This window comes from Symphalangus syndactylus, chromosome 1, assembly GCF_028878055.3.
Source record: "Symphalangus syndactylus isolate Jambi chromosome 1, NHGRI_mSymSyn1-v2.1_pri, whole genome shotgun sequence".
Classification (NCBI taxonomy): Eukaryota; Metazoa; Chordata; class Mammalia; order Primates; family Hylobatidae; genus Symphalangus; species Symphalangus syndactylus.
In genome coordinates this window covers 141,143,494-141,167,525 of record NC_072423.2, presented here as the reverse complement: position 1 = coordinate 141,167,525, position 24,032 = coordinate 141,143,494, and the positions used below count along the sequence as shown (strand labels likewise).

At 40.5% G+C, this 24,032-nt stretch overlaps 1 protein-coding gene across 4 annotated transcripts in view; it reads right to left on the bottom strand.

Moving 5' to 3' along the window:
• EFHB (EF-hand domain family member B) overlaps positions 1–24,032 on the bottom strand; it is a 69,201-nt gene that overhangs the window by 24,463 nt on the left and 20,706 nt on the right. For all 4 annotated transcript variants that reach the window (XM_063637396.1, XM_063637398.1, XM_063637393.1 and 1 more), the window contains 5 exons: positions 16,618–16,680; positions 15,950–16,093; positions 14,336–14,516; positions 11,201–11,311; positions 1,212–1,341 (listed from right to left, as the gene is read on the bottom strand). In XM_063637396.1, coding sequence (XP_063493466.1) covers positions 1,212–1,341; positions 11,201–11,311; positions 14,336–14,516; positions 15,950–16,093; positions 16,618–16,680 — 629 coding nt within the window. The remainder of the gene's footprint in view (positions 1–1,211; positions 1,342–11,200; positions 11,312–14,335; positions 14,517–15,949; positions 16,094–16,617; positions 16,681–24,032) is intronic.

The following is a 24,032-nucleotide window of genomic DNA, read 5'->3' as shown; positions in this document are numbered from 1 at the left end:
CAGGCTGGCCTCAAGCTCCTGGGCTCAAGCCATCCTCCCACCTCAGCCTCCCAAAGCACTGGAACTACAGGCATATGCCACCACACCCAGTCCATTCCTTGCTTCTTCCAAAGTCTGATGGCTGTTGGCGTTACTTCTCATTCCTTAGTTATAGGCACATCACACCAATATCTATCTCCATCTTCACATACCTTCCCTTCTGCTTGTCTTTTCCTCTTGTGTATCAAATTTTCTTCTTCCCCTGTATGGATACTGATCATTGGATTTAACACCCACTCAGATAATCCAGAATGATCTCTTCATCTCAAGATCCTTAATTACATCTACAAAGACCCTTTTTCCAAACAAAGTAACATTCATAGGTTCTGGGCATCAGGACATAGACATATCTTTTGTAGAGGGCAGGGCGGCACCAGTATTTACAACGTTCAAACCATGGTACCAGTATCCACAATCTTCTGATTTTTTTAAGCATAACAAGATATCTAGACTTTTATGAGCAATCTTCCAAAGTTTACATGTTGGCTCGGATATAAAATCTAACACAGGAAATGAAAAACTAAGGACCCAATTTTGTTTTCTAAGGAAGTAGTTTTTACAGAATGAAGACATAAAAAGGTCACAATTTGAAAAAGTTGAGTGATGCTCAGGTGCCCAAATAACTATTCAACAAAGCTGAATAACAAATATCAGGTCAAGACAGGATGGTTATTCATGCCTTTATTCCCAGCTATTCAGAAGGCTGAGGTGGATAGCTTGAGTCCAGGAGTTCAAGGTTGCAGTGAGGTATGACGGCCCTACTATACTCCAGCCTGGGCAATAGAGCAAGATACTGTCTCAATAAATAAATAAATAAATTTCAAGTCAATTACAATTGTCTTGGTAGAGTTTTGAAAGTCCATTGTATTTAAGAAACACAAATAAAGTTGATCCCAGAGAGTTAAAACATGCATATGTGTCTTTATGTTTGCTTGCAACTTCAGAATAAAGACAGTAAAAAAAAAAAAAGTATCATTTTTACCTCTGTAGGAACTAGATAGGATGGGTGTCAGAAGTGAAATACATTACACTGTTTTTGCTATTTTTTTCTAATCATTTTGTTTGAACCATATCATTTTATTACCTCTTCAAAAAACAAAGTTTAAACATCAACTTTTCTTTAAGTCCAAATGTCTAACACTTGTTCCTGGGCACAGTATAATTAAACTTACATTTGTAGTTCATGGAGCCAATACAGAGATTTTGCCATGGCTCGTCCATCATTAAAATGTGGTGTTGGTAATCCATACACATTAAACCTATGGAAACTTGATGGGTTATACTTTCGGTTCTTTGCCTCTCCTGTGGAAAAAGAAAGGAAGACTTATGACTTAAGCAACACAAATAACCTTATCTTGCAAGATGCACACTATGTTCTCATTGACATTGAAAATGAGAAGGGAACAAAAAATTAAATTGTAACAGTGCAGAAACTGCACAGATTTAGCTACAGATGACAGAAGCATTTCCCCATGTGAGCTGGGAGACTGGTAGGATGCTACACACAACAATACCTTGTGTTAATATTTGAAAAGCTATATGTAAAAAACTCCAAAGACTCCATAAAAAAACTGTTAGAACTAATGAATTTGGCTGGGCACAGTGGCTCATGCCTGTAATCCCAGCACTTTGTGAGGCCGAGACTGGTGGATCACTTGAGGCCAGGAATTCGAGACCAGTCTGGCCAACATGGTGAAACCATGTCTTCTCTAAAAATTCAAAAATTAGCTGGTCATGATGGCATGCACCTGTAATCCCAGCTACTTGGGAGGCTGAGGCACGAGAATCGCTTGAACCCAGGAGGCGGAGGTTGTGGGAGGCCGAGATCGTGCCACTGCACTCCAGCCTGGGCAACAGAGTGAGGCTCTTTCTCAAAAAACAAAAGAACTAATAAATGAATTAAGTAAAGTCAAAGAATACAAAATCAACACATAAAAATCCATGGCATTTCTATAAAAAAAAAAAAAAGAAATCAAGAAAATAATTCAAATTATGATAGCATAAAAAAATACTTAGGAATGAACTCAACCAAGGGGGTAAAAGACCTGTACACTGAAAACTATAAAACAGTGATGAAAGAAATTGAAGAGGACACAAATAAAATGAAGATATTCATTCCATGCTCATTGATAAGAATAATTAATTTTCTTAAAATGTTCATACTACCCAAAGCAAAATACAGATTCAATGTGATCCCTATCAAAATCCCAATGGCATTCTTCACAGAAATAGAAAAAAAAATCCTAAAAATTTACATAGAACCACAAAAGGCTCTGAATAGCCAAAGTAATTATCAGGAAAAAGAAAAAAGTTAGAGGCATCACACATCCTAAATTTAAATTATATTACAGAGCTGTAGTAATTAGAACAGTATGGTACTGGCATAAAAACAGACATACAGACTAGTGGAACAGAATGGAGAGCCCAGAAATAAATCCAAACATATACAATGCACTAATTTTCAACAAGGGCAGCAAGAAGAAACAATGGAGCAAGGATAGTCTCTTTGATAAATGGTCCTGGGAAACCTGATTTCCACATGCAACACCGTACACAAAAATCAACTCAAACTACATTAAAAAAAAAAAAGCTAAATGTAAGACCTGAAACCATAAAACTCATAGAAGAAAAAATAGAGGAAAAACTTACTGACATTGGCCTTGGCAATGTCTTAGATACAAAAGCTCAGACTACAAAAGCAAAAATAAATAAATGAGACTACATCAAATTAAAACTTTCTGCATAGCAAAGGAAACAATCACCAAAATGAAAAGGCAACCTATGAGTTGGGAAAAAAATATTTGCAAACTATATATCTGATAGAGGATTAATATTCAAAATTTACAGAAAATATGTAACTCAATTCTTAAAATGGGTGAAGAACTTTAATATTTAGAAAGTAAGTAAGGACATTGCATGGGAAAAGGGGATATCAATGATGAAAAACTGCAGGGTCTCCACCATTGTTATGGAAATCCTGAAGATCAAGGGAGGTATGGCAATGATTTAGGTCCCTGGCAGCACTTTCCACTATGCTAAGATTTGAGAGGTTTGGTGTTTTGCACTTGTTCTCACTGAGATTTGGTGCAATCATCAGAACATTGCGGCCCTCATATTTCATTTACCTCATATTAGAAACATTCAAAGGGTGATTGAGGGCTGAGAACCCAACAGAGGAGTCTTTTTATTTAAAACTGAATACTGTGCTTTTTTCTTTTCAAGTCTTGATGTGGTGTTAGTTTTCTATTTCGAGATAAGAAAGTAGGACTGAAACTAGAGAACAACCAAGAGGGTAAGAAATGTTGGAGTAAAGATATTCAGCCTCACTAGTAACTCAAATTATGTAAATAAAAACAGTAAATGTCTTGTTATTGAAGTAACAAGAAATTATAATTGTCTCTTAGTTAAGCAAAAGTAAAGAAGATTGGCTGAGCTCATTATTGGGAAGGGTGTGGAGTAATGGATATTCTCACACTCTGGGTCTAAGGGCAAATTGGGCAGTAATTTGACCTGACAGTTTGGCTCTAAGAGTAAAAATTTCTCAGAAATCTAGGAATGTAACTTAAGGAAATAGCCAATCACATTTACAAAGGTATATAAACAATATGTTTCTGTAATAGTAAAAATATAATGTAGATACTGACATGAAAAGACATTCCAAAATATTTCATAAGACAAAAAAAGCAAAAGGAAAAAATGTACATATGATGTGGAACAAAATGAACATACATACTGATATATATAAAAGTGCAAAGAAAAACATCTATGAACATATCATCGGTTGGGCGCGGTGGCTTACGCCTGTAATCCTAGCACTTTAGGAGGCTGAGGCAGATGGATCACCTGAGATCAGAAGTTCGAGACCAGTGTGACCAACACGGTGAAACCCCGTCTCTACTAAAAATACAGAAATTCGCCAGGCATGGTGGCAGGCGCCTGTAATCCCAGCTACTCGGGAGGCTGAGGCAGGAGAATTGCTTGAACCCAGGAGGCGGAGGTTGCAGTGAGCCGAGATCAGGCCACTTCACTCCAGCCTGGACAAAAGAGAAAAACGCCATCTCAAAAAAAGACAGAGAGAAAGAGAGAAAGAAAGAGAGAAAAGAAAGAAAGAAAGAGAGAGAGAGAGAGAAAGAAAGAGAAAGAGAAAGAAAGAAAAAGGAAGGAAGAAAGGAAGGAAGGAAGGAAAGAAAAGAAAGAAAGAAAGAAAGAAAGAAAGAAAGAAAGAAAGAAAGAAAGAAAGAAAAAGAAAGATCTGTGTGAGATAGAGAATTGTGGGAATTTTTTTGTATATTGTATATTTCTATATAGCTTTTATTTTATAAAAGTATCTATCACTTTAGTAATGATTAAAATTATTTTAAAGCATTAAGTGTATTTTAAATGTTGTAGGTCCATATTTATTGCTATTTACATATTATTTAAGTAAAAAATTTTAAGTATATAGAGCAGGCTCCCTAAAAGCATGGAGAGTATTATCCCATTTATTTAATGATTAATGATTTAATGGCTCAATAGACGGGGGTTAGAAAAAATGTTCAGGGAGAGGAAGTGGAGCAAGACGGCAGAATAGAAAGCTCCACCAATCATGTCCCAGTCCCGTGTCCCAGACCGACACCCACCCCCCACCCACTACAAGGACCAAGTTGACAACTATCTACACAGATATGAGTGCCCATCTCAAAAATCAGGTGGGCAACTCATAGTACCTCAAATTTTAACTTCATAGCACTGAAAAAATAAAGGCACTCAAGAGATAGAAAAAATAGTTTCCAATCACGGACACCACCCCTCCCCAACCCCAGCAGCAGCAGAGTGGTGTGGAGAGCTTCTCCTGGCACTAGGGCAGGGAGAACACAGCCATTGTGAGGTATTAAACTCAGTGCTTTCCTGTTAGAGCAGAATGGAAAACTGAACCAAACTCAGCTGATGCCTGTCCCCAGAGGCAGCATTTAAATCAGCCCTACCAAAAAAGGAATTGCCAATCCCAGTAGTCCAAACTTGAGTGCCTGCAAACCTCACCACCAAGGGCTATGGGACTCTGTGTCTCCAAGTAATCTTGAAAGGCAGTCTAGACCATAAGGACTGGAACTCTTAGGCGACTCCCAGAGCAGAACCAGGCCCAGAGACAGTGGACTGGAGGTGGGGTGGGTGGCGGGATACATGTCATACTGCGACACCAGCTGCAGCAGCCAAGGGAATGCTGGCCTCACCCCTCCCTTAACCCCAGGCTGCACAGCTCCGCTCATGGCTCCAAAAGGGACCCCTTTCTTCCGCTTGAGGAGAGGAGAGGGAAGAGCAGGGAAGACTTCACCTTGCATCTAGGACACCACCTTAGCCACAGCAAGATAGGGCACTGGTGGGACTCAGGAGGCCGCCATTCCAGGCCCTGATTTGCAGATGACATTTCTAGACACATCGGGGCCAAAAAGCAACCCACTGCCTTTAAGGAAAGAACCCAATCCTGGCAGCATTCATCACCTGCTAACTGAAGAGCTCTTGGGCCCTGAATAACCAGCTGCAGTTATTCAGGGCCCAGGTAGTACATCAAGGGCCTGGGGTAAGCCTCTGAGACTTCCTGGCTTTAGAAGAGACTTAGCACATTACCAGCTGTGGTAGCTACGGAGCAAAATTCCTTCTGCTTGAGAAAAGTAGAGGGAAAAGTAAAGGGAACTTTGTCTTACACCTTAGGTACCAGCATGGCCACAGGGGGGCAGAGCACCAAGCATTGGCTCTTAGGGTTCCCGATTCCAGGACTTGGCTCTTGAATAGCATTTCTGGACCTGCTCTGGGCCAGAGGGGAATCCACTTCCCTAAAGCGTAAGTCCCAGGCCATTAACTTCAAGCTGACTTAAGAGACCCTGGGCCTTAAGAGAATATTGGTGGGCCGGGCGTGGTGGCTCAAGCCTGTAATCCCAGCACTTTGGGAGGCCGAGGCGGGCGGATCACGAGGTCAGGAGATCGAGACCATCCTGGCTAACACGGTGAAACCTCGTCTCTACTAAAAATACAAAAAATTAGCCGGGCGTGTTGGAGGGCGCCTGTAGTCCCAGCTACTTGGGAGGCTGAGGCAGGAGAATGGTGTGAACCCAGGAGGTGGAGGTTGCGGTGAGCCAAGATCGCGCCACTGCACTCCAGCCTGGGGGACAGAGAAAGACTCCGTCTCAAAAAAAAAAAAAAAAAAAAAAAGAGAATATTGGTGGTAGTCTGGCCTGGGGTGGCGGTGGCTACCCAGTGAGGTTCCTCTGCCTTGGGGAAGGGGAGGGAAGAGTGGGAAAGACTGTATCTTGTGGTTTGAATGCCAACTCAGCTGCAATACAGTACAATACTTGGTAGACGTCTAAAGTTGTTGACTCTAGTCCTTGACTCCCAGACAGTACTTCTGTACCCACCCAGGGCCTGGGGGACCTCACCACCCTGAAGGGAAGGACACAGGCCTCGCTGGCTTTGCCACCTGTTAATTGTAGAGCCCCAAGACCGTGAGCGAACATAGGCTGCAGCCAGAGGTTGAGTACAGCAGGACTTGGGTGAGACCAAACGCTACACTAGCTCCAAGTCTGATCCAATACTGTCAGCAGTGGTGGCCACAGGGGTACTTGTGTCACTCAACCCCCAGCTTTAGGTGGCTCAGAACCGAGAGAAAGACTGTATGTTTAGGGGGAAGTAAAGGGAAAGAACACGAGCCTCTGCCTTGTAACCCAGGGAATTCTCCCGGATCTTTTCCAAGTCCATCAAGGCAGTACCTCTACAAGTTTGCAAAAACCAGTGCTACTGGGCTTGGGGTGCCCCCTAAAGCAGATACAGCTTAGATCACAACACCTAAATCCTTTCAAACATCTGGAAAGCATTTCCAAGATGAATGGGTACAAATAAGCACAGACAGTGAGGATTATAATAAATATCTAACTGTTCAATGCCAGACACCAAGGAACATCCACAAGCATCAACACCATCTAGGAAAATATGACCTCACTAAATAAACTAAATAAGACACCAGGGACCAATCATGGAGCAGCAGAGCTATATGTCCTTTAGACAGAGAATTCAAAATAGCTGTGTAGAGGAAACTCAAAGAAATTTAAGATAACACAGAGAAGGAATTCAAAATTCTATCAGGTAAATTTAAGAAAGAGACTGAAATAATTAAAAAGAATCAAGCAAAGGCCAGGTGTAGTAGCTCACACCTGTAATCTGAGCACTTTGGGAGGCTGAGGTGGGTAGATCACTTAGGGCCAGGAGTTCAAGACCAGCCTGGCCAATGTGGTGAAACCCCATGTCTACTAAAAATATAAAAATTAGCCAGGCATGATGGTGTCTGTAATCCCTGCTACTGGGGAGGCTGAGACAGGAGAATCACTTGAACCCAGGAGGCGGAGGTTGCAGTGAGCCAAGAGCACACCACTGGACTCTAGCCTGGGCAACAGAGTGAGACTCCATTTCAAAAAACAAAAACAAAACAACAACAAACAAAAACAAAAAGAATCAAGCAGAGATTCTGGAACTGAAAAATTCAATTGACAAACTGAAAAGTATATCAGTCTCTCAACAGCAGAATTGATCAAGAAAAAGAAAGAGTTAATGAGCTTGAAGAGAGGCTATTTGAAAATACAATCAGAGAAGACAAAAGAAAAAAATTTTATAGAACGAAGTACAACTAAAAGATATAGAAAAATAGTCTCAAAGGGGCAAATCTAAGAGTTATTGGCCTTGCCAAGCATGGTGGCTCACATTTGTAATCCCAGTACTTTGGGAGGCCAGGGTACAAAGATTGCTTGAGCCCAGGAATTCGAGACTAGCCTGAGCAACATAATGAGACTAAATTTTTTATTATTTTTTATTTTTTTATTTTATTTTATTTTTAAAGTTATTGCCCTTAAGGAGAAAATAGAGAAAGAGAAAGGAGTAGAAAGTTTATTCAAAGGGATAACAGAGAACTTCCCAAACCTAGAGAAAGATATCAATATCCAAGTACAAGAAGGTTATAGAACACCAAGCAGATTTAACCCAAAGAAGACTACCTCAAGACATTGAATAATCAAACTCCCAAAGGTCAAGGATGAAGAAAGGAATCTAAAAGCAGTGAGAGAAAAGAAACAACATACAATGGAGCTTCAATAAATCTGGCAGTAGACTTTTCAGTGGAAACCTTACAGGCCAGGAGAGAGTGCTATGATATATTTAAAGTGCTGAAGAAAAGAAACGTTTATTCTAGAATAGTATATCTTATCTGCTGAAAATATCCTTCACACATGATGAAGAAATAAAGACTCCCCCAGGCCAAAAAAAAAAAGCAGAGGGATTTCATAAATACCAGACCTATCCTACAAGAAATGCTTAAGGGAGTACTTCAATTTCAATCAGAAAGAAAAATAATAATAATAAGCAATGAATAATCATCTGAAGGTGCAAAATTCACTGATAATAGCAAGCACACAGAAACACACAGAGTAGTATAACACTGTAACTGTGGTATCCAAACTACTCTTATCCCGAGTAGATAGATTAAACAATGAACCAATCAAAAATAGTAACTACAACAACTTTTCAAGACACAGAGATTATAATAAGATATAAATAGAAACAACGGGGTTAAAAAGTTAAGGGGAGAAAGTTAAGGCATAGAGTTTTTATTTTATTTTTCTTTGTTTGTTGTTTGTTTATGCAAATAGTGTTAAGTTGTTATCAGGTTAAAATAATGGGTTTAAGATAATATTTGCAAGTCTCATGGGATTTATCTCTGGGACCCAAGTATTTTTTAGCATACACAAATCAATCAATGGGATATATCATACCAACAGAATGAAGAGTAAAAAACCATATGATCATTTCAATTGATGCTGGAAAAAGCATCTGATAAAATTCAACATCCCTTCAACATTAGCAGTGGCTAATGCCTGTAATAATAAAAATCCTCAACACACTGGCTATAGAAGGAACACACCTCAACATAATAAAAGCCATATACAATAGAACCCCAGCTAGAATGATACTGAATGGGGAAAGACTGAAAGTTCTTCCTTCATACTGGAACTCCCAGCTAGGGCAACCAGACAAGAGAAAGATATAAAAGGCATGCAAATTGGAAAGAAACAGGCCAAATTACCCTTATTTGCAGATGATATCATCTTATATTTAGAAAAACCGAAAGACTCCACAAGAAAACTATTAGAACTGATAAATTCAGTAAAGTTACAAGATACAAAATAAACATACAAAAATTAGTAGCATTTCTATATACCAACAATGAATGATGTGAAAAAGAAATTTAAAAAGTAATCCCATGTATTAAACACAATAGCCACACATTAAATATCTAGGAATTAATCAAAGATTTCTATAATGAAAACTATAAAACACTGATGAAAGAAATTGAGCAGGACACCAAAAAATCAAAAACTATTTTATGTTCATGGATTGTAAGAATCAATATTGTTAAAATGTCCATACTACCAAAAGCAATCTACAGATTCAGTGCAATCCCTACCAAACTACCAATGACATTCTTCACAGAAATATAAAAAAAAAATCCTAAACTATATATGAAACCACAAAATATCCAGAATAGCCAAAGTAAAAAGATCAAAACTAGAGTAATCACATTACCTGACTTCAAATTATACTACAGAGCTATAGTAACCAAAACAGCATGGTACTAGCAGAAAAACAGAAACATAGACCAATGGAACAGAATAAAGAATCCAAACAAATCCACACAACTAGAGTGAACTCATTTTTGGCAAAGGTGCCAAGAACATACACTGAGGAAAAGAGAGTCTCTTCAACAAATGGTGCTGGGAAAATCGGATATTCATATGCCCAGGCCTAGAGTGCAGTAGTGCAATCGTGGCTCACTGCAACCTGGAACTACTGGGCTCAAACAATCCTCCCATCTCAGCCTCCCAAGTAGCTGGAACTACAGACATGCACCACCATGCCTGACTAATTTTTTTATTTATTTCTTGTAGATACAGATTCTCACTATGTTGCCCAGGCTGGTCTCAAACTCCTGGGCTCAAGTGATCCACCTGCCTCGGCCTGCCAAAGCGCTGAGATTACAAGAGTGAGCCACCACACCCAGACCAAAGTTCTTTTTAAAACAATTAAAGAGCATTGCATTAGACTGTGCAATAGACATGAAGCTTTTTCAAACGTGAATACAATATTTTCACAAGACTGAGTTTTTAAACCATGCACAATCCATAGGCTTTCTCACGACATGTATCAGTCTACTTCTCAATCCTTCATTATGTCAAGACTTCACTTAGCATCAACATACAGGCAATTGAGTTTTATTTTATAGCACTATAAACATCTAATGCCTTTTTAGTTGTGCTATAGAATAATTCTAGTGATAAGCTACTAGACATGAAACTTTAAGACAAGATCACTAATAATAATAATAATAGCTAATAATTATCAGCACTTAACTATGTTCCAGTTGCTGTGTTAAGCATGTGACATCTACTCAATCCTCACAATATTACTATACCCATTTAAGAGATAAGAATATATATAATGATCAAATAAGTAAATTGCCCAAATTTTAAAAGATAGTAAATGGATGAGCTAGGATTTGAACCTGATCTGATTCAAAAATTTGTGAACTTGACCATCACCCAATATTCTTAATATAAAATTAAGCACTTAGAATAAGTCTTGAGCCAAGTGCAGTGGTGCATGCCTGTAATCCCAGCACTTTGGGAGGCCAAGGTGGGAGGATCGCTTGAACTCAGGAGTTTGAGACCAGCCTGGACAACATAAGAAGACCTCATCTCTATTTAAAAACTCAAAAAATTAGCCAGGCATGGTGGTGCACACCTGCAGTCTCAGCTGTTCAGGAGGCTAAGGTGGAAGGATCGCTTGAGCCTAGGAGGTGGAGACTGCAATGAGCCATGATCATACCACTGCACTCCAACCTGGGCAACAGAGACCCCTGACTAAAAAAAAAAAAAAAAAAAAAATTAAATAAAATTTTCTTAAAAACCATAAGTATATGCGGTACAGGTTTTCTCAGCTATCATGGTTTATGACCTTACGAATAATATTGTATTAATCACCTATTACATGGCAGGCATTTAACTTTATGTACTAATCTCCTTTATTCCTCTTCACAAATCCGAGAGTCCCATATCCTCAGGCCCATTTTGCATTGGAGGACACTTACCTGCATAATAATCATTGTGAGAAACAACATACAAATCATGTCCTACATTTCCTTCTTTAAATACTTCTTCATACGATTTTGGTGGATTCACCACATCTTTAGCAGAGTATTCTGAAGGAAGAATTAATAAAATCAGTTCCAAGGTACTTTTTAACCTATTTATAATACGTTTATATTGACTAGAAAAAATGAGAAATTAGGTATGCTGGATGCAAGGCTATATAGACATCCCGAGAGATCACAAAGCCAACATAAATGATTTATCAAGAAAGGGAAGCCCACTTGACCTGGCTCATCTCCTAGAAGTCAGAAGCATATTAGAACTCTATTATCATTGGCTGGGAGCAGTGGCTCACGCGTGTAATCTCAGCACTTTGGGAGGACAAGGAGGGTAGATCACCTGAAGTCAGGAGTTTGAGATCAGCCTGGCCAACATGGTGAAACCCCATTTCTAATAAAAAAAAAAAAAAAATACAAAAAGAAATCCAGCCTGGCCAACAGGGTGAAACCCCATCTCTACTAAAAATACAAAAATTAGACAGGTGTGGTAGCACGCGCCTGTGGTCCCAGCTACTTTACTCGGGAGGCTGAGGCAGGAGAATCACTTGAATCCGGGAGGTGGAGGTCGCAGTGAGCCAAGATGGCACCACTGTACTCCAGCCTGAGCGACAGAGCGAAACTTTCATCTCAAAAAAATAAAAAGAACTCTATTATCAGTTAACTGTGTAGTTGTGGTAAGCCATACTCTAAGCACAGTTAAATTCTGATCCTGAGAATCTCTGTACAATTTTTATTTTAGTTTGCTGCAGACTTCTCAAGATGATCCAAACAAATCTGAACCACAAATTAGAAGCTCTAATGCCCTGTGGGGTAGCCATGGTGTAAATTTTGGCAGTTTTAGATGGAAGCATACACCCTGTGTCTGTTTTGATCTGAATCTGTATTCCCAGGCTGGGCTCAGTGGCTCAGGCCTGTAATCCCAGCACTTTGGGAGGCTGAGGTGGGTGGATCATCTGGGGTCGGGAGTTCGAGACCAGCCTGAGCAACATGGTAAAACCCTGTCTCTACTAAAAATACAAAAATTAGTCAGGCGTGGTGGCACACGCCTGTAATCCCAGCTACTCGGGGGGCTGAGGCAGGAGAATCGCTTGAATCTGGGATGCACAGGTTGCAGGGAGCCAAGATCACGACACTGCACTCCAGCCTGGGCAACAGAGTGAGACTCTGTCTCAAAAAAAAAAAAAAATTAATTAATTAATTAATTAATTTTAAAAATGAATCTGTATCCTCAATGTAGCCAGAGGTACCAGGGAAATCACTGGAATCAGGGAGAAATTCTTCACTAGTCCTAAATCTAGAAAAGATGTTTGTTTAATAGCTGCATTCCCATGACTAGTGGTACCCAGTTTTGTGTACAGTGAGTAATTTTGTTTTTACTGTTTTAGATAATAATTTGTAAATGTAACTCCATTTACAATTTCACTCTTCCCTTTCGACCTAACAACATAGATTAAGAAGTTTCCTTTGTTTTGGCCTTTCTGCTAAGAATTGAGGTATATAAACTAATAGTTAAGAATATCGTCAACTCAATCAACGTTTGGCCGGGTGCGGTGGCTCACGCTTGTAATCCCAGCACTTTGAGAGGCCGAGGCGGGCAGATCACGAGGTCAGGAGATGGAGACCACGGTGAAACCCCGTCTCTACTAAAAATACAAAAAAATTAGCCGGGCGTGGTGGCGGGCACCTGTAGTCCCAACTACTCGAAGAGGCTGAGGCAGGAGAATGGCATGAACCCGGGAGGCGGAGCTTGCAGTGAGCCGAGATTACACTTAATAATACACATATATACATGTTTTGAAACATTGTTTCTTTTATATATTTAAATGAGGCACACTTAGAGAATACTTTCCACATTAAATAAACTAATCCTAAAATAATGCCACGTCTAACAGTTCATATACATCGGATTTCTTAAACCTATCGAAAAGAAGAGGTGGGGAATAGTCACTCACACCTGTAATCCCAGCAGTCTGGGAGGCCAAGGTGGGAGAATCATTTGAGTCCAGGAGCTTAAGGCCAGCCTGGAAATATGGTGAGACCCCAGTCTCTATATAAATATAAATATATATCGTTTATAAATATAAATACATGTTTCATATATATAGAAACATCAAAAGGAAAGGATATTTAATCTACTCTAAAATACATTTTTCATGTGTCAAATTTTTAAAAACTTCAGATCTGATGCAATAAGGTACAACTCCAGATTTTACATTCCAAAGTATAATCTATCTTCAGAGTAGATGTCACTACCTTAAGGAAAATAATCTAATGAGCCTTTCGGTGAACAAAGCTAAGGTTCCTGGAAGAGAGCCTCAATGGGTATGGAAAGACAAAGAGAGAATTTCTCCACAAAATAAAGAAAGATGGATTTGAGATCTCCTATGGTAAGACTCCTAGAGGGAGGGGATAACCTGAAAAAGAGTATAGGAGAGAAATCTGAGAAAGGTATAAAGAAAGGCACCCAACAACACGGCAGGAACCTGGGTCTTCAGAAGGATGAATGGCCTGTGACCAACTCTAATGAGTTATTTGTTGAAAGATGGTACTCTACTCCCTCTCAAAATCAGAGTGGAAGTCAACTATGCACTCTGCTCTGTATTTGGTTAGTATGCAGGTAGACCTCACAGATCTGCATGAATGGAGTGCGGTATACAGCATTTACCAAACTTATCTGTGCCATGAACTCTTGTTCATAAAGAGTTCAGTCATGAACATGTGTGAAGCACTGTTGTAAATAAAACACACAAATTGATGTCCAAGGCAAAGGGACTGCAGTTCTGTAGCTAGCCCCAGAGCCAATTTTTGTCGAGTTCTTTCCTGTCTTTACACCACGCCCACTATGCTCACTATATCTGGACTCCAATACCTGAATTTTTCCTGCCTCTGCATACATACACGTCAAGGATTTTGGTTCTGAGAGTAACTTTCCTGCAACAATCCCATCTTTCCTTCTTGAGTCATCATTTACACCATCACCAAACATGATACAAATAAGATATTTAATCAGATTTTCCAAAGAGACTTATTTTACCAGCCCCTTCCCACCCCTTTTTTTTTTTTTTTTTTTACTACCTCTGATGACTGCTGTCCCAAATGTTGTATTGATTGTGTCCATGCCTTTAGGTAATCCTGGTGCTTGATCGTGAGATTTTCCTAATGGTGCTCGTCGATTGCTAAGATATATAGATTCTTTTTTATCTTTAATTTTCTGTTGAAATGTGGTAATAGGCTGTGGGTTTATCAATGTGTTTGCCTAAAGAGATCATACAATGCACAAATATATCAACAAAAAAAAGTATAAATCTGAAAATGGAAACCCTAATCAATAGCTGGGCAGAGGAGACTGTACGATTGCGGGAAAACATTTCATTATCATCATTGGCTTTGCTCACCTTCAAATGAACTGTCAGAATTGGCTGTGAAGTTTAAACTTGCCTACAAGAACTTTCTAATGAGTTAAAAGGTTTCAGTGATACTAAAAGGTTTACGATGATAGCTTCCCGGTTACTTGACCCAAATATTTAAGAAAAGTGATGCCAGGTGCAGTGGCTCACACCTGTAATCACAGCACTTTGGGAGGCTGAGGCGGGCAGATCACCTGAGTGAGGTCTGGAGTTTGAGACCAGCCTGGCCAACATGGTGAAACCCCATATCTACTAAAAAAAAAAAAAAAAAAAAAAAAAATTAGCTGGGTGTGGTGCCACGTGCCTGTAGTCCCAGCTACTCAGGAGTCTGAGGCAGGAGAATCGCTTGAGCCTGGGAAGTGGAGGTTATAGTGAGCCAAGATCATGCCACTGCACTCCAGCCTGGGCAACAGAGTGAGACTGAGTCTCAAAAAAAAAAAAAAGAAAAAGAAAAAAAGAAAAGTGAAAATGAAAAGCACAAGAACCACTTGACTTCCAAAAGTTCTCTTCAGATATAGAGATCAGGTCTTCTGAATCTACACTGTCCATTCAATCAACAGCAGATAACAAACATTTTGACTCCACCTCTATTCAGTGTCCATGTAAGTATTCTATAGTGCCTCTAGGCAAGTCACCAAGACAGTCTTTTTTTTTTTTTTTTTTTTGAGATGGAGTCTCGGTCTGTTGCCCAGGCTGGATTGCAGTGGCATGATCTCAGTTCACTGCAATCTTCGCCTCCCGGGTTCAAGCGATTCTCCTGCCTCAGCCTTCCAAGTAGCTGGGATTATAGGCGCCCGCTACCATGCCCCAGCTATTTTTTTTTTTTTTTTACTTTTAGTAGAGACAGGATTTCGCCATGTTGGCCAGGCTGGTCTCAAACTCCTGATCTTAGGGGATTCTCCTGCCTCGGCCTCCCAAAGTGCTGAGATTACAGGCATGAGCCACCATGCCCCACCAAAACAGTCTTCTTTATTGTCTAATGCAGCCTGACAGCATTTCTCTTTATTGTGAGAAAATGGAATGCAATTAGGCTTTTATCATTTGAGAGGAGAACGGATAGTTTGTGGCTTAAACTATTAATTTCTTCACACTGTCTTGGCTGCTGCTGCTTGGATTTTTTTTACTGCTCAAGATAAATGCTTTTGGAAGACAGATTGAGAAAAGGCTAGTAAAAATATGGGTGGGAAGGAGATTGGAACTGATGAATTTCACTAATACCTGATTTGTGCATTTTCACCTTGGTAAATTAATAATGTACAAGGAAAAAAAGAAAATAAGTTACCGGTATTGAAATTTTAGATCTAATTCCATGTGTCAAATAAGGTGCAATTTGGGGATCATTTGCTCTTCCATAAAATACTCTTTCTACGCCAGCAGGTGGGTATCTGAAGTTGAAATACTTTTTTGCCTCAGGTGGAGTAATTAGCTACAAAGAGTGAGGCAAGAAAATAGTGTTAAGTACAGTTTCTAAAAATATTAACAGGACTGATCTATACCAATCAACCAACAACCTTAAGTGTATGTATGTAGTAAATGCATTTGGAAGTATAGCCCCAAATAATGAACATCCCCCTAAAATGTATTTATTTATTAATGGAAGTAAACATTTTTTTCCATAACACAGATCCTGAGAACATGTGTCCTAAACAACATATTTTAAGTGTTTTATTTAGAAAACAACCAGGAAGAATCCAGGTTACAAAGCATACCATTATTCCCACTGAAATAAATTGAATCCCCTGTAATTGAATCCCTGTAGAGCTAGAAATTGTAAGCCTGGGATTTTCACTTTCTTAGAAAAATCAATAGAACGCCTCAAAATACTGCAAAGAATCCAAATTGACCACTTGAAATTTATACCACTTTCATAAGGAACGCTGAGTTGCCTATTCCTTAATGTTCACAAACAAGGTAAAAATAGAAATATAAAGGTATATTGAAAGGGCTCACCCTGGGAAGTTTTTCAGTCAAGCAGGTTGCAACTCTGTAACCAACTGGAATAACTTTTCCTGCCTTTGGGGAAAAAAAAGTGGGTTGATCATTGTCAGGGTGGAAGAGGAGCATTTTGAAGAATGAAATTTATTTCAAACTTGTCCTATGCCTCTGATGCTACAAAGTTACTTTTGACTAACATAAAAAAGGAAGAACAAATAGTAAATATAAAGCAATCTTCATACATAACAAACATTAAATGCTATGTATATATTATAAACATTTATAAAATTGTAAGCATATATTTTTACAGCACTAACATTGTTAGTGATTCATCCAGTTACAGGAATTCTGTGACATGTTGAGGAATTCAACCTTCAGAACAATCTTCTCATAGATCACAGGTTAATTATTCTTTGTTCTATATAACAGTGAAATAGAAGTATGATCTTTGGGAGGCCAAGAAGGGAGGGTTTCTCAAGGCCAGGAGTTCGAGGCTACAGTGATCACTGTACTCCATCCTGGGCAATGGAGCGAGACCTTGCCTCTGAAAATAAATAAATAAATAAAATTTAAAACTGAGAGAAAGAAACTAACTTCCCATAGTGTTCTGGGTCTCTGGAAAGAGCAGAGAGAGAGAGAGAGAAAGAAAGAGAACAAACAGACAAAAGCTGGGAAATTGAGAATGGAGTGGAGTGGATGGATGAATGAGTAGCTGTGGGTGAACATATGAATGAATACATATGGGTAGGTGAAAGTTTATTATTATGTTAAGTGTTGAGTGTGGAATTCCTTTTAGTGAGAGAGTCTTTAGGGTTTAAGAGACTGTCTTGCTGACATCTCTAGGTATAAAAGAGGAAGCCCACAGACATAGCCAGGCAGAAAACTGAATTGCTTTGTTAAAAAAAAATGGGAGAAAATACGATCTTTGTAGTGTCTAATGTTTTAATATGAATTATTAGACTCCAGTTTGAAAGGGAGGGGCAAAACAACTTCTGATTAGATACACTAAGAAGGAAAAATCAAGGAGATGACAAATAAATTGAGAAAGTGTGTGGAGTCCAAGGTCTAGCAACAGGGTGAGAGGCTGGGGGGGCCAAGATGGGAAATAAGACAGTGAGAAGCAGCCCAGTCTTACTGCTGTATCTTCAGTAAATTCTACCCACACAATTACATTATGTGAGAAGAACTTTGTGTAAAAAAAGAAAGGAGCTGTGTTCTATGTGTTCTAACCTGGGCAAAAGCAAGACTGAGAAGATGGAGAAGAGATACAGTGAGATTTTTTTTAATTCAGTTGGAAGTTACATGAAATCTCACTGATACCAGGGAATATTGTCTCTCTCTATACTTAGGATAGGAACTCAAGTCATTTTTAAAAATATGAAGGCTGCCAGGCAAGGTGGCTCACACCTGTAATCCCAGCACTTTGGGAGGTCAAGGTGGGTGGACCATTTGAGGTCAGGAGTTCAAGACCAGCCTGGCCAACATGGTGAAACCCCGTCCCTTCTAAAAATACAGAAATCAGGCAGGCATGGTGGTGCATGCCTGTAATCCCAGCTACTCGGGAAGCTGAGGCAGGAGAAACGCTTGAACCCAGAAGGCAGATGTTGCAGTGAGCCGAGGCCACGCCATTGCACTCCAGCCTGGGCAACAAGAGCAAAACTCCATCTCAAAAAAAGAAAAATAAAATTATGAAGGGAATCAGAATATGCCACCCAAAAATATGCCACTTTTGCATATGGATTATTCTGAGCTGAAGGCAGTTAAGAATCAACAGATACAGGAAGAGTTCAACTCTTGGAAGAAGGTGTGGTAAAGCTTGGATATGAAAATACAAAGATTGGTTGAAAGTTTATATTCAGGGCAATTGTATCCCCAGTTCTTCTCCATCCTATGTTATCCTTGTCTTCACACAAACTCTCAACCCCTCTTGCCAAACTGTGGATTTGTTTTCGCAAAGGGGTTTTGTAGCCAGAAACATCAAGCCCAAGGTAAGGTAGCGGGCCATTAATAGGAGCATTAATAAGTAAAAGTATACTTTCTGCAATGCATTTCCTCTAGCCTCCTCTCCCACTGGGCCCTGGAAAGCCAGCAGCCAGGAGTTAAGCCAGCCCTCTAGCCAGTGGGCAGTGCAAAGGAAAGGCAGTAGGGCATCATGAATATAAATAGAGATTTGGAAGCTAGCCTACTTGGGTTCAAATATCTGCCAATAAATAAGCTCTGTCACCCTGTTACTCAGCCTCAATTTGCCCACAATGGAGATGGTAATAACAGTACCAAACTCATAGAGATCATTGTGAGAATTAAATGAATTAATACATATAAAATGCTTAGAACAGTGTCCACACATGCTATGTGCTATATAAGTTTCAACTATTATTACGTTACTATTCTCTGGAAAATGTGAATAACCTAGAAGAAAAAAAATTAATATTCGGGACTCTCCCAAAATAAAGGCTGCCTCATCACTTCATCACCCTATAACAATGCCCCGGCCAGACGCGGTGGCTCATGCCCGTAATCCCAGCACTTTGGGAGGCAAAGGCGGGCGGATCACAAGGTCAGGAGTTCAAGACCAGTCTGATCAACATGATGAAACCCCGTTGCTACAAAAAAATACAAAAATTAGCCAGGCGGCCGGGCGAGGTGGCTCACACCTGTAATCCCAGCACTTTGGGAGGCCGAGGTGGGCGGATCACGAGGTCAGGAGATCGAGACCACGGTGAAACCCCGTCTCTACTAAAAATACAAAAAAAATTAGCCGGGCGTGGTGGCGGGCGCCTGTAGTCCCAGCTACTCGGAGAGGCTGAGGCAGGAGAATGGCATGAACCCGGAAGGCGGAGCTTGCAGTGAGCTGTGAGATTGCTCCACTGCACTCCAGCCTGGGAGACAGAGCAAGACTCCGTCTCAAAAAAAAAAAAAAAAAAATTAGCCAGGCATGGTGGCACGTGCCTGTAGTCCCAGCTACTCGGGAGGCTCAGGCAGGAGAATCACTGGAACCCAGGAGGCAGAGGTTGCAGTGAGCTGAGATCGCTCCACTGCACTCCAGCCTGGGCAACAAGAGCGAAACTGTCTCAAAAGGAAAAAAAAAAAAAAAAAGCCCCAGGGTAAACAAGCCATGCAACACACACACAGCTACTAATTTTCTTTGTAGTACCTAATGTTTCATTTGTTTTGTTTTGTTTTAGAGACAGGGTCTGATTCAGTCGTCTAGGTTGGAGTGCCGTGGTGCAGATCTCAGCTCACTGCAACCTCTGCCTTTCAACCTCAGCTCACTGCAACCTCCACCATCCTCCCACCTCAGCCTCCCTAGTGACTGGGACTACAAGTGTGGGCCACCATGCCTAGCTAATTTTTAATTTTTTTTGTAGAGACGAGTTTTTGACATGTTGCCCAGGCTGGTCTTGAACTTCTGAGCTCAAGTGATCTGCCCGCCTTGGCCTCCCAAAGGGGTGGGATTACAGGCGTGAGCCACCACATCCAGCCTGCCTAATGTTTTAATATGAATTCTTAGACTCCAATTTGAAAGGGAGGGGCAAAACAAGCTAGTAAAAAACATACACAAACATACAGGGAATAGGAAAATATAAATAAACAAAAGAGATTACCTGAGAGATATAAGATGTTGCATTTATTGCATTTATAAAACTATATTAGAAATATTAAAAGACAACATGAGAAGAAATAACTCTTTAGAATTTAAATATGATAATCTAAATAAAATTTCTACTTTTCACCTATTGTTTTAATATGTACTGAGGAGCTGGGCGTGGTGGCCCATGCCTATCATGCCAGCACTTTGGGAGGCTGAGGCAGGAGGACAGCTGGAGCCCAGGGTTCAAGACCAGCCTGGGCAACAAAGTGAGACCCTTATCTCTTTAAAAAAAAAAAAAAAAAAAACTAGTGATGATTCTTTCCTAAATCATTATTCCTATGATGGTTGCCAAATGAGGACTTTCTAATTTTAGCATTCTTTCTACATTTATTAATTGCATTATACTGCAAGGAAGTTTTCTTTTCTCCCTGTCTTTTTTTTTTTTTTTTTTTTTTTTTGAGACAGTGTCTTCCTCTGTTGCCCAAGCTGGAGTGCAGTTGCGTGATCTTGACTCATTATAACCTTCACCTCCCAGGTTCAAGCGATTCTCCTGCCTCAGCCTCCCAAGTAGCTGGGACTACAGGCACATGCCACCACGCTTGGATAATTTTTGTATTTTTAGTAGAGACGGGGTTTCCCTATGTTGGCCAGGCTGGTCTCAAACTCCTCACCTCGTGATCCTCCCTCCTCAGCCTACCAAAGTGCTCGGATTACAGGCATGAGCCACTGTGCCAGGCCTTTTCTCACTATTTATTCACACATTTATGTATTTACATCCCTATGTACTCATGGATTTCTATTTTATTCAATGGTAATTTTATTCAATACTCAATGTACACCAGTTTGGTCTAGGGGAAGACTCATCAAACTTGTTTCTTCAAGTTTGTTTTATAGCTGCATGATTCTTTAGGATTCTTCTCACTTTTTTGCTCACAAAGCTGTTCCACGTTTATATCGTACTTGCCTGTGCAAGTCCTAGAGTCAGCCATTTCTCCAAGGAGCTTAATTTCTTTTCATAGAGAATAGTACATCGCACATGCATACATATGTAACTAACCTGCACGTTGTGCACATGTACCCTAAAACTTAAAGTATAATAAAAAAAAAGAAATAAAGATCTGGATTTTGGTGTGCTCTTTGCTACTAGAGAAATACTGCTTCTAAGCTCTCTTAAATAGAGTTAGGATGGCCGGGCGCAGCGGCTCACGCCTGTAATCCCAGCACTTTGGGAGGCCGAGGCGTGCGTATCACGAAGTCAGGAGATCAAGACCATCCTGGCTTACACGGTGAAACCCCATCTCTACTAAAAATACAAAAAATTAGCCGGGTGTGGTGGCGTGCGCCTGTAATCCCAGCTACTCGGGAGGCTGAGGCAGGAGAATGGCGTGGACCCGGGAGGCGGAGCTTGCAGTGAACTGAGATCCCGCCACCGCACTCCAGCCTGGGTGACAGAGCTAGACTCTGTCTCAAAAAAAAAAAAAAATAGAGTTAGGAAATGTATGAATAGACAAACACCCCCGCACACTTGCATGTATATTGATCCTATAATATTCTGTCTAGTTAAATCTGTGTAGTTAGAATCCATGGTCATAGATATACAGACATACCATAAATGTATATGAATACCTCTAATCACAATCCAACACAACAGGATTCATTCTATTCTCCTTTCCATATTTGTAACCCTTTTCTCCGTCAGTGAGAAAACGGTTATTGTCCTAAATAACCCTGGCATTATTGTCCTAAATATATTTACTTATCTGCTTAGGCTTTCTGTCTGTAACCCAACTCCAAACTGCACCAACCATCTCCTTGCTCAGCTGCCTCTTTGCTCAGTCCCTAACAACAGTGGAGACACCTTGCTTGGCCACCTCCTCACTCAACCCCCAGTGTTACAGCCTTCAATGGCCAAGTACCTCTTTCATTTATCATACAAGTGAGTCCCAAGATTCAAGTCAACTCCGGAAGGTTGATATAAGACCATTTTCAGCTGCTCAAGACCCACAGACCCATAATCAACACACCACCTTCCACTCTTCAAACTCAGTGTGGGTTAGCATAATGGTTACAGCTCTCCCACTTCCCCTTGGTCAAGATCCCTCTGTTTTACTCAGAGAGATCCCCAATTCTAAACATCTCAGAGAGAATTAGGAGTGATGGTACCCATTCCCTTTCTGCCCAGAAGACACCGAATCCATTGTGCAAATACAAACATCCAATTCCCAGAATTCTGCAGAGATTAGCTTTGCAAATTCATACAAAATAAATTTTTTACCTGGTATTTTCTCCAATACCAGGGCCTGCATAACTAGGAAGGTCCCACAAGATTTATTAATGGGTGGCACCTTTCCCTCCACCTATTCCCAAAATAGCTGTCAGGTTCTACTAGTATAGAACAGGAAAAAGCAAGGCACCCCTTTGCATGACATTTATCATATTATAAAGTCATTTGTCTATTGGTCTCCAGTCTCTAGACTCTAAGCTCCTTGAATGCAGATACTATGTAATTGTTCATCTATGTAGCCCCAGCGTTTGTTTGTGTATGGGTTTTTTGGGGTTTTTTTGTTTTTTTGGTTTTTTATTTATTTATTTTTTTGAGACGGAGTCTCGCTCTGTCGCTGAGGCTGGAGTGCAATAGTGCAATCTCAGCTCACTGCAAGCTCCCCCTCCCAGGTTCACGCCATTATCCTGCCTCAGCCTCCCAAGTAGCTGGGACTACAGGCGCCCACCACCACACCTGGCTAATTTTTTGTATTTTTAGTAGAGACGGGGTTTCACCGTGTTAGCCAGGATGGTCTCGATCTCCTGACCTCGTGATCCACCTGCCTCGGCCTCCCAAACTGCTGGGATTATAGGCTTGAGCCACCGCGCCCAGCCTGTTTTTTTATTTTTTATTTTAATTTTTGAGACGGAGTTTCACTCTTGTTACCCAGGCTGGAGTGCAATGGCATGATCTCAGCTCACAGCAACCTCCGCCTCCCAGGCTCAAGTGATTCACCCACCTCAGCCTCCTGAGTAGCTGGGATTACAGGCGCCTGTCACCACACCCGGCTAATTTTGTATTTTTAGTAGAGACGGGGTTTCTCCATGTTGGTCAGGCTGGTCTCGAACTCCCAGCCTCAGGTGATCCTCCCACCTCGGCCTCCCAGAGTGCTGGGATTACAGGCGTGAGCCACCCCGCCCGGCCTTGTTTTTGTTTTTTAAATAGGATCTCACTCTGTCAACCAGGCTGGAGTGAAGTGATACCATCACGGTTCACTGCAGCCTCAACCTCCCATAGCCCTATGTTATCATGGACACTATAATTTTTGTAAACTTTCCCTTGAAGCTTTCCTTCCTTCTTCGTCTTTCTATTCCAGGGCTCAATATCATTTACCAATGCACTTTGTATGCTTCAGATGTTTTGTCTTAATAACTCCAGGTTTCTGCCATAGTCAGTGCATTGATGGAAATCAAGGGACAGTCTTGGGATATCTTAGAAAATAACCAGTGTAGAGATTTTGATCTCTGACAGTGTTTTTCAAAAGTCAAGTGCCCTTTCAAGGGCTACCAGGCCTCCACACAGAGGACCTCCTTTCACAAGACTCTTTTTGATTGTTTAAGGACACACCAGAAATGTCTCCTTAGGCCAGTATTTCTTGGAAACTTTTCCTTCCTGCACTGGTTCCATATCCATGACTGTTTTACTAGAAGAATTTGCCTGATGGGTGTCATAAATCCATCAGAGCAAACCTTCACCCGCAATTAAACACCAACTTTGGGCAGCAACTTCAAACCACAGGATGAGTAGTCCTAAAATAAAGTGTATCTACTCTTCCTCGCTCAAAACTGGAAAGAT